The sequence below is a fragment of the Ascaphus truei genome, chromosome 2, assembly GCF_040206685.1.
Source record: "Ascaphus truei isolate aAscTru1 chromosome 2, aAscTru1.hap1, whole genome shotgun sequence".
NCBI classification, from domain to species: domain Eukaryota; kingdom Metazoa; phylum Chordata; class Amphibia; order Anura; family Ascaphidae; genus Ascaphus; species Ascaphus truei.
Window position 1 is genome coordinate 10,039,724 of NC_134484.1, and position 11,253 is coordinate 10,050,976.

At 53.5% G+C, this 11,253-nt stretch overlaps 1 protein-coding gene across 3 annotated transcripts in view; it reads right to left on the minus strand.

The window, feature by feature from the left end:
* Positions 1–9,709, minus strand: part of LOC142475327 (uncharacterized) — a 45,390-nt gene extending 35,681 nt beyond the window's left edge. The window contains exons 1-4 of one of the 3 annotated variants that reach the window (XM_075581257.1): positions 9,405–9,709; positions 8,019–8,144; positions 6,275–6,546; positions 2,033–2,100 (exon numbers count right to left, since the gene is read on the minus strand). In XM_075581257.1, coding sequence (XP_075437372.1) covers positions 2,033–2,100; positions 6,275–6,546; positions 8,019–8,049 — 371 coding nt within the window. In that variant the 5' untranslated portion in view covers positions 8,050–8,144; positions 9,405–9,709. Of the gene's footprint in view, positions 1–2,032; positions 2,101–6,274; positions 6,547–8,018; positions 8,145–9,276 lie in introns of all 3 variants that reach the window. The other 2 variants (XM_075581250.1, XM_075581243.1) reach the window with 2 other exon arrangements.
* Positions 9,710–11,253: the final 1,544 nt, after the last annotated feature.

Genomic DNA, 11,253 nt, shown 5'->3' on the forward strand with positions numbered 1-11,253 from the left:
GCACCCCGCTGGCAGGGCAGGTCTGGCAGACCTGGTGGAGCCTGCCCAGCGGGTGGCAATGGGTTGTCTGGGGGAAGATTCTGCTGGTAAGCACGTTTCTCATTGGCCGATTCATATTTCCTGCTCACCGGGCATTTCGAGCTGGCTTGGCACGCCCCCTCCTTTGACGTCAGCAGCCAGACGAGCCCCCATTCTAATTGGCTGGTGGGAGGAATCCCCACGCTCTGATTGGTCGCCACTCTGTCTTCCATGTTAGAGATAGCTCAGCGGAGTGTATGTAAGGAGTCGGCCCGATCACAGAACCAGACCATATAGCGGCTTGAGTCGGTGATGCAAAGGCGGCTTTTCAAAGTTGCTCTGTTGCAAATAACAGAGCAACCGGCTTAATTTTTGGAGCCAAGAAAGTCTGCATATTCCATATTTTAGCGCCTTGACGGGAAATGTCTGAATTTAAAATAACTGTGATGAAATCAGTTATAAAAACATAATAGATTGCTGTGAGTGTAATAGTTCCCTTTTCAGATAGATGTCGCCTTAGTAAATTATTAAAATAAGTTTTGGCACTGCCTTGTCATCTCATAATACCCTGTCCCCCACCCCGATAGGCGTTATTTTTTCTCCCACCGCTACATGTTAGGTCGGCGTACGTTTTTCCCCATCACGCCAAGCACAGAGAGGATAAAACAGAAAGAATATAGCGGTCACACGGGAGATACCGTTCAGCTCGAAGGGTTTACAAATCGCTCATCCCTCATTATTACGTCACACTTTCATACTGGATATCGCCGTCCCGTATTATAAAAACTGACATATGGCAACTCTAAGTACAGAGTAAAAGTAGAGTATCAGGTCAGATTCAGGGACAGATCTGAAATGTGAAGTACAAACAGGGGCAAGTGCCAATGTGAGTAACACAAAGATGCTGAATAAATAGGAGAGGGATCGGGTGCAGGAAAAGTACTTAAGCCCACATTGCAATCACAGAGACAGCTGACAGGGAAGGCAGCATTTACATGGAGCTGCGCAGCATCCTTACACAGATATAATGCTTCTGACCTGCAGCTACTTTAAAGAGTCATTGAAGCAGCAGTAATAATTACTAGTTAAAATATAGTGATAACAACAGCTTCATTCCCAAGTAAAGCCCCCCAAGCACTGAGGAAAGCGTGTGGAGTATTAAACCATAGCAAAGATGCAGTGCAGCTGTTTTCAATGTAAGCAAGTGGATAATTAGAGGTGTCCTGGATTAAAATGAAAGGAGAGTTACTGTACCACACACACAACAAAGACAGGCGTCATTCAGCATTTCAAATATGAACATATGGACACGTTAACTCCCTTTCAAGTCAAAGGGAGTTAACAGCAGACCAGGGGCCTCATGCAGAGAGCAGCGCTATTTAAAATCTCGCCATTTTTCGGAGAAAATCGCGCAAAAAACAGCAAAAAATGGCGAGGTACGAAAAACGCGCCATTTTTTTTTTCTATTTGAAAATCTCGCCGCGCGGCTGGCGAGAACCTACATCTCGCCAGTTTTAAAAATATCCTAATGCAGAGAGGCGCGAACGGCATCTAGCGGCTGTTCGCGCCAAGAAAAGTTGGCAAGAAGCTGCAGCTCGCCGGCCATAGCAAAGGAAAAAAAAAATGCGCAATTTTTTTTTAACACATTTCTGCAGCGCGCATCTCTCAATTTTAAACTCGCCACACGCATTCATGCTATAAATTGCAGAATTCGCACATTTCTGCATATGGAGAATAAAACTCTCCAAAAAAGCTACTTTTTATTACCCTCGCCAATTTTTAAATTCGCTGCTCTCTGCATAGGCCCCCAGGTGTGATAACCAGTGGCAGCACTTGATGAATGTGCCCTATATATTCTGTAAGGTAGGCAGCAAGTAATAATTCCATGTCATTCTTTTCTCATGCGTTGTTTATTAACGTGCCGTGCTTGATAGCGCTGCTTTATAAGAAAAAGTAACCACATTAAAAACATCTACAAAGGATGATTTAAATAATATATATAAAAATACTTTACCTCATCCAGTTAGAACTCTTTTCTTCCCTTGCATCAATATACTCATAATCATTTTTACCTTTAGTAATCTGTTTTCATAAGAAAAAAGTTATATTAGTACATTCACACGTGAATAATTTTTGATGGAAAGGTTTGATAACACTTTAGTAACTGTTACCCGACACTAAATACTGTGTGAGGTCAGAAACTGAATGATTAATGATGAACTAGCTGATATACCCGGCGTTGCCCGGGATTGCAGGGGCGGGAAGGGGGGGTGCATGAAGGGCGGGGTGGGAAGGGGGGTGCGTGAAGGGCGGGGAGGGTGCGTGAAGGGCGGGGAGGGGAGGGTGCGTGAAGGGCCGGGTGGGTGCGTGAAGGGCGGGGAGGGGTGGGGGGGGGTGTGAAGGGTGGAGGGGTGGATGCGTGAAGGGCGGGGAGGGGGGGTGGGTGCGTGAAGGTCGGGGAGGGTGTGCGTGAAGGGCGGGGAGGGGGGGTGGGTGCGTGAAGGGCGGGGAGGGGGGGGTGGGTGCATGAAGGGCGTGGAGGGGGGGTGGGTGCGTGAAGGGGGGGTGGGGGTAAAGGGCGGGGGGCGGGGGTGAAGGGCGGGGGGGCGGGGGGTGAAAGGCGGGAAGGGGGGGTGAAGGGCGGGAAGGGGGGGTGAAGGGTGGGGAGGGGGCAGGGAGGGGGCGGAGGGTGAAGGGCGGGGAGGGGGCGGGGAGGGGGCATGGGGTGAAGCGCGGGGAGGGGGCTGGGGGTGAAGGGCAGGGAGGGGGTGGGGGGTGAAGGGCAGGGAGGGGGCGAGGGGTGAAGGGCGGGGAGGTGGCGGGTGAACGGCGGGGAGTGAAGGGCGGGGGGGCGGGAGGGGAGGTGAAGGGCGGAAGGGGGGAAGGGGGGGTGAAGGGCAGGAAGGGGGGGTGAAGGGTGGGAAGGGGGGAGGGGGGTGAAGGGTGGGAATGGGGAGGGGTGGTGAAGGGCGGGAAGGGGGAGGGGGGGAGGGCAGGGGTAGGAGCAGGGGTGGAGGGCAGGCGTAGGGGGCTGGAGGGCAGGGGTAGGGGGGGTGGAGGGCAGGGGTAGGGGGGGTGAAGGGCAGGTTTAGGGGGTTGAAGGATAGAGGGGTGAAAGGCAGGGTTAGGGGGTTTAAGGGTGGGGAGGTGAAGGGCAGGGGTAGGGGGGTGTAGGGTAGAGGGGGTGAAGGGCAGGGGGGGTGAAGGGCAGAGGGGGTGAAGGGCAGGGGTAGGGGGTGAAGGGCAGGGATAGGGGGGGTGAAGGGCAGGGGTAGGGAGGGGTGAAGGGCAGGGGTAGGGGGGTGAAGGGCAGGGGTAGGGGGGTGAAGGGCAGGGGTAGGGGGGGTGAAAGGCAGGGTTAAGGGGGGTAAAGGGCAGGGGTAGGGGGGGTGAAAGGCAGGGTTAAGGGGGGTTAAGGGCAGGGGGTGGGGGACGAAGGGCAGGGGGTGGGTGGCAAAGGGCAGGGGGAGGGGTGGGGCAAAGGGCAGGGGGAGAGGTGGGGGCAAAGGGCAGGGGGAGGGGTGGGGGCGAAGGGCAGGGGGAGGGGGGTGAAGGGCAGGGGGATGGGGTGGGGGGTGAATGGCAGGGGGTGGGGGTCGAAGGTCAGGAGGTGGGGGCAAAAGGCAGGGGGTGGGGGGCAAAGGGCAGGGGGTGAATGGCAGGGGGTGAGGGGCGAATGGCAGGGGGTGAGGGGCGAATGGCTGGGGATGGGGGGCGAAGGGCAGGGGGTGGGGGGCGAAGGGCAGGGGGTGGGGGGCAAAGGCAGGGGGAGGGGGTGGTGGGCGAAGGGCCGGGGGTGCGGGCAAAGGGCAGGGCATGGGGGGCGAAGAGCAGGGGGTGGGGGGCAAAGGGCATGGGGAGGGGGTGGGGGCGAAAGGCAGGGGTGGGGGGCGAAGGGCAGGGGGGTGAAAGGCAGGGGTAAGGGGGGGTGAAGGGCAGGGGTAGGGGGAGTGAAGGGCAGGGGTAGGGGAGTGAAGGGCAGGGGTAGGGGAGTGAAGGGCAGGGATGGGGGCGAAGGGCAGGGGGGTGAAAGGCAGGGGTAAGGGGGGGTGAAGGGCAGGGGTAGGGGGAGTGAAGGGCAGGGGTAGGGGAGTGAAGGGCAGGGGTAGGGGAGTGAAGGGCAGGGATGGGGGTGAAGGGCAGGGGTAGGGGGGGTGAAGGGCGGGAAAGGGGTTGTGAAGGGCAGGGGTAGTGGGGGTGAAGGGCAGGGGGAAAGGGGGGTGAAGGGCAGGGGTAGGGGGGTTGAAGGGCAGGGGTAGGGGGGGTGAAGGGCAGGGGTAGGGGGAGGTGAAGGGCAGGGGTAGGGGGAGGTGGAGGGCAGGGGTAGGGGGGATGGAGGGCAGGGGTAGGGGGGGTGAAGGGCAGGTTTAGGGGGTTGAAGGATAGTGGGGTGAAAGGCAGGGGTAGGGGGTTTAAGGGTAGGGGAGGTGAAGGGCAGGGGTAGGGGGGTGAAGGGTAGGGGGGGGTGAAGGGCAGGGGGGGTGAAGGGCAGAGGGTAGGGGTGAAGGGCAGGGATAGGGGGGGTGAAGGGCAGGGGTAGGGAGGGGTGAAGGGCAGGGGTAGGGGGGTGAAGGGCAGGGGTAGGGGGGTGAAGGGCAGGGGTAGGGGGGGTGAAAGGCAGGGTTAAGGGGGGTTAAGGGCAGGGGTAGGGGGGGGTGAAAGGCAGGGTTATGGGGGGTTAAGGGCAGGGGTAGGGGGGTGAAGGGCAGGGGTAGGGGGGGTGAAGGGCAGGGGTATGGGAGGTGAAGGGCAGGGTAGGGGGGGTGAAGGGCAGGGGTAGGGGGGGTGGAGGGCAGGGGTAGGAGCGGGGTGGAGGGCAGGGGTAGGGAGGTGGAGGGCAGGGGTAGGGGGGCTGGAGGGCAGGGGTAGGGGGTGGTGGAGGGCAGGGGTAGGGGGGGTGAAGGGCAGGGGTAGGGGGTTGAAGGGTAGGGGGTTGAAGGGCAGGGGTAGGGGGGGTGAAGGGTAGGGGAGGTGAAAGACAGGGGTAGGGGGGGTGAAGGGCAGGGGTAGGGGAGGTGAAGGGCAGGGGTGAAGGGCAGGGGTAGGGGGGTGAAGGCCAGGGGTAGGGGGGGTGAAGGCCAGGGGTAGGGAGGGGTGAAGGGCAGGGGTAGGGTGAGGGGTGAATTCCAGGGTTAGGGGGGGTGAAGGGCATGGGTAGGGGGTGAAGGGCAGGGGTAGGGGTGAAATTGAGGTGGGGGGGTGAAAGGCAGGGGTAGGGGGGTGTGTGTGAAAGGCAGGGGTAGGGGGTGAAAGTGAGGGGGGGTAAAAGTGAGGCACAAATTGTTGGCAGGAGTAAAATGTCCCTCTCCACACACACACACACACGACGGGAGTGAGAGGTGGCGGAGAGTGGGACTGGCGCAGATCAGAGGAGGCTGCTTAGCCCCCCAGCGGCCATGTCCTGGTCCGCGCGGCCCTGGAGGGAAGGGAGCACCGGGAAGGGAAGGGAGTGCCGGGGAGGGAAGGGAGCGCCGGGGAGGGAAGGCAGCGTTGGCGGCTAGGGCAGGAGGGCCGCGCCGCGCTTCCCCTCCTTCCGGGACCCAGTTGGGAGCGAGGGGGGAGGAGCCTGAAGTTGGCGGCAGGGTCAGGAGGGCCACGCTGCGCTTGCCCTCCGTCCGGGAGCCGGTTGAGAGTGAGGGGGGAGGAGCCTGAAGTTGGCGGCTGTGGTAGGAGGGCCGTGCTTCCCCTTCATCCGGGAGCCGGTTGGGAGCAAGGGAGGAGGAGCCTGAAGTTGGCGGCAGGGTCAGGAGGGCCGCGTCGCACTTGCCCTCCATCCGGGAGTCAGTTGAGTGCGAGGGGGGAGGAGCCTGAAGTTGGTGGCTGTGGCAGGAGGGCCGCGCCTCGCTTCCCCTTCGTCCGGGAGCTGGTGCAGGGTGGCGCACGTGAGTGTGATGGGGGGGGGGTGGGGGAGAGGACAGAGGGATGTGTGTGTGTGTGTGACCTTTTGCCCGTCACTCTGCCTCAGGCCGATGAGAGGTGTGCGGGGGCGGGCGGGGGGCCAAGGGAGCTATGTCATTGGCCTGAGGCAGTGGTGTCAGTGCCAATGAGAGGTGTGCGGGAGGGCCAAGGGAGCAATCTCATTGGCCTGAGGCAGAGTGACGGGCCAAAGGTCCAATGTGATTGCCCCTAGGGACAGGACAGCCTGGCAAACACACATACGACGGTTTGAGAAATATATAGATAGACATGGGAGAAACTAGTATGTAGATTAATTCTAAATTTCAAATATTACACGATATAAGATTGAACTACCAACCAGCCAAGAGTAGCCACTATTAGCGCCTTCCTCCTCATCCGTTATGATCCCCTCATAAGGTCCAAAATGTACACCCTTCTGAAGGATTGCAGCCTCATTCCACACACCAAGCCCAGCACGTGGAATGCTAGAAGGCCTGATGCTCATCCCAGGAGGCAGAGTAAGATATGATCTCTTCACATTTCCCATTTCAACGGAAGAGTCCCGGATGAAGACTGGAGATCCATGCACTGCACATTCGTCGATGAAAAACGTCTGACATTCCTCACAAACTAGACAGAGTATGAGAAGCAGATGGAAAGATAAGACTCATGCAGCAACATCAATACTTAAAGGTTCTTCCAATGTTACATAGCCATGCAGTTCTGTTCATCACTTCAAAGCAGCAATCCCACCCAAATGGTGAATTGTTTTTATCACATAATTGGAACGTGTTATTTTCAGCTCCGGGGACCCCCTGATTACCAGGATACATGCAGTGTTCAGTGCTGGTGCTCCCTCATGTAAAAACCAACATGGCTGCCGGTGTCCACCAATAGAAAGCTGCAACCAATGATATTGCACATTTCTACTGGTCATATTAAATTCCCAGTGAGAGCTTTAACCCCCAGCACAGAAAACTGTACATATGTTTGCCAGACAAAATAGTATTCTGTACCCATAAAACAATACAACATTTTGTTATAAAATAGGACTTTCTCTGCACAATTGTTCTTTAATTCCCTTGTCCACCCATTGCACCTGTTCATAAACGCACATTAAGAAACAGATGCCCTCTTTGTCTCTCATTGCCCCACCTTCCCTGTCCCTCACACCACCAATGTCCTCGCCTAACCCCTTAACACACCACTCCCCACATCACTGCACTTTGGCCCTTTGAGCACCAGAGAGGTTAGCAAGGCAATTTTACAATGTTACTGACCCCTCTGGTGCTCAAGGGGTAAAGTCCCCTGCACATTATTCTAATCCCAACTACATGTTACATCCCTTCTCTCTAGACCCCCCACTTTTTACCCCTTGCACGCGATGGGTTTCACCACCACATTGGAATTGCTGTTCTGCATCTAAAGTCCCACAAAATTGATACACAGCACACACTGCTGCTGCAGCTCCTGCTTCTCATCTGGCCACTCTGCTGTCTTCAGTGTCACTGGGGGTAGAGCTGCAGGAGCAGCACTTCCTGTGCATAAACTGAAATGCAACGCCAAACACGGCACAAGGAAGTAACAATTTCATAGTGATTGTGACTCCTGGTCTCCAGCAAGATGGCTGACAGTGAGCCGCCAACAGCAGGCGGGAAATTGCACTTGCCAGTGTGCCGTATATGTATGTGTGGGTGTATATATACACACAGTATATATTTCCATAGTATCCCCTGGTCCCATGCCAAGCCACCCCTCTTTTGGGCTCATCTCATGACAGGGATAACCTACTGTATCCGTATTCAGTGTACTCCCACGTGTACAGTTTGAAATAATAACCAATGACTGACACAAAGTGTTATCTAATGACAAATGTCTTATTTGCAAAGCCTTTATATGTTAAATTTAGACACAGGTACATTGAGTGCATTTAAAATGTGATATCATGTACTGTATTAGTGATTGAAAATCTCTACATGTTGAAAACACTACAACATACATGCATTTTGATATAACATTTCTGCATTAGCCCAGGTTGAATGTGATGAGCTCTGAATGTTGGTAACATTTGAAACATTGATACAATAAAAAGTGAAACATACATAAATAGTCATCATCTTCTAGCTCGTTCATTTCTGTATATATTTTTCTCTCATTCTTTCGCAAACCAAATGTTCTGTTACATTGCGTGTCTGTGTCCTCATTCCCGGAACCCTCTTGCTGAGAAACTAGAAAGAATAAAGGAGTCAGTAATTATTTATGTTCCCCTGTGGTATTGTTAGTAGAGATGTGCCAAATTTTCCTCCAAATTCAAATCCGCCTCAAATTTATAAATTAATTTTAGCGGGAAAAATCCATTGATCAGTCTCAAAAGTACAAATTCAACTCAAAATCTGCATCATAGAAGAAATCTTAACGCTGATTCGGATATCTGCAAATCCAAATTCTCAAGTACCATGCTGTATATCCACGGAAACAACCCTCCAAACATGTGGGGAGACATCTATGTTCAAAAAGGAGCACACCTGGGAGATATGCAAAGTATATTTAAAGGACTCACACCCCACACCCTTAGAAGATTGCTACAAGGCCTATACTGACAAGCCAGGTCCTAAGGGAATCTGTGAGGAGGGGAATACTGTCAGGCCCAACAGGATCAGAACCCACAACCTCTGTTATTACAGGATGGCATCTTCTAGCAGTGAGCTAAACCAGTAGCTGAGAAAACTATACGGTCGCAGTGTACTTTTGCGCTCTACTGCCACTTAGTATGACATCACCAGTAGCGACTTCAGTTACACTAAGTGGCATTAGAGCGCAAAAGTATAAAAATTATGCGACAGTGGCGCTTCTAAACTGCTGCGTTAGATCATTAATACAACTGTGAAACAAAATTAAAAACAACAAAAAATAGATGCGCTTAGTGTAGTTAACTCTAGACAAAAAAACATTAACCAGAGACAGAAACTGTCTACCGGAGTGCCTTTGCAATAATGATAGGGTCAATCAGAAAAGGTGAAGAGAACCAAACAATGAACTAAAACATACTGTAGTTAAAAATTAATGAAACATATACAGAGAACCACTGGTAGAAATAATAACAAATAAATTGTATTTAAAGGCACAGCTCAGTGTCTAGTCACTGACAATGCTGAATTGCAGAGAACAAAGTCAATAACCATATGGTATATATCCAAAAGATGCTGAGTGAGAGTCTAAGAAACCAGTAACGTTGCCGTCCCACTCTTCAGGACAACCATTTCTCTTCAATTAAATCACCTCAAAAACAAAAAACACAGGGATGCAACAGCATGGCATACATCATTTATGTATTATTGGTGAACAGATGTAAAGACACACATAATTTAAAACAGAAGATATTCGCCTGGTAAGGGAGGAGATACGGTATCACTCCCACTGGTAATGACTCCTGGAATTGTCCTCTCTGTTCACCGCAATCACTGGAAGTCATATGGAGCCGATGTTACCCGCAGGTCTTAAGTCTCCATTGGATTCCACATGTATTCTCTGTAGCTGAACAGGAAGATATCCTGTTGCTGGTTACACCGACTGAGCTCCTGCTCGACCTCCCCCCACTTCCACCCTCTGGTACACAGTAACGAACTTCCAGACGTGTCACTTCCTGGATACACTTCCTGGATACACGATAGCAGCGAGGCCAGCCCACACGAGCACACGGTGTGAGGGACGCCTGCTGACGGAATCCCCAGAGGTTGCTTTCACCACCAGACATGCTAACATGGGCTCCATCTGACTTCCAGTGTTTGGGATGGACAGAGAGGAGCAATTCCAGGAGTTATTACAAGTGGGAGGGATATCTCCTCCCTTACCAGGCGAATCGCTTTTCTTTTAAATTGTGAGTGTTTTTGAGATCTGTTGCTCACCAATAATACATAAAGGATTTATGCCATGTTGTTGCGCCCCGGTTTTTTCTTGTTGTGGGCTCTGATTCTGTTGGGCATGATAGTACCACCTTCCTCACAAGGTACCTTTTGTCAGGGGAAATCTTTAATTGACGTATTTTGTGTGAGTAATTTAAACAAACACACACACACACATATATATTTACATATATATATATATATATATATATATATATATAGTGTTCGACAATCATATACATTTACATGCCCGGGGCGAGTGGATTTAACCTTCGGGCGAGTAAATATTGGCCCAAGCAGCACACGTGTTTGTTTTTTTAAATTTCCCTGCTCGCGCTGAAAAAAAAACAAAAAAACTCCCCCTACCTGACAGCTGATTGGCGCGCGCTCCAGGCTCTATATGAGCCCACCCCCAACAAGCGGCCATTCTTTCTGCCTGGAGATCTGTTGAAGGGTAAGTAATCAAATCACGCTCTCTCTCTATGCTCTCTCTCCCCCCCGCATGCTCTCTCTCTCCCCCACACTCTCTCTCTCTCCCTCTCCCTCTCCCCCCGCACTCTCTCTCTCCCCCCCCCACAATCTCCCCCCCCCCCACACTCTCTCTCTCCCCCACACTCTCTCTCTCCCCCACACTCTCTCTCTCCCCCACACTCTCTCTCTCCCCCACACTCTCTCTCTCCCCCACACTCTCTCTCTCCCCCACACTCTCTCTCTCCCCACACTCTCTCTCTCTCCCACACTCTCTCTCTCCCCCACACTCTCTCTCTCTCTTCCACACTCTCTCTCCACACACTCTCTCTCCCCCACACTCTCTCTCTCCCCCACACTCTCTCTCTCTCTCCCCCACACTCTCCCTCCCCCACACTCTCTCTCTCTCTCTCTCTCTTTCACTCGCCCCCACACTCTCTTTCTCTCTCGCCCCCACACTCTCTTTCTCTCCCCCACACTCTCTCTCTCCCCCACACTCTCTCTCTCCCACACACTCTCTCTCTCCCACACACTCTCTCTCTCCACACACTCTCTCTCCACACACTCTCTCTCCACACACTCTCTCTCCCACACTCTCTCTCCCACACACTCTCTCTCCCACACACTCTCTCTCCACACACTCTCTCTCCCACACACTCTCTCTCTCCCACACACTCTCTCTCCCACACACTCTCTCTCCCACACACTCTCTCTCCCACACACTCTCTCTCTCCCCCGCACTCTCTCTCTCTCCCCTGCACGCTCTCTCTCCCCCGCACGTCTCTCTCTCTCCCCCGCACTCTCTCTCCCTCTCCCCGCACTCTCTCTCCCTCTCCCCCGCACTCTCTCTCTCCCTCTCCCCCGCACTCTCTCTCTCCCCCCCACACTCTCTCTCCCCAGCACTCTCTCTCTCTCCCCCACACTCTCTCTCTCTCTCCCCCACTGTCTCTCTCCCCTGCACGCTCTA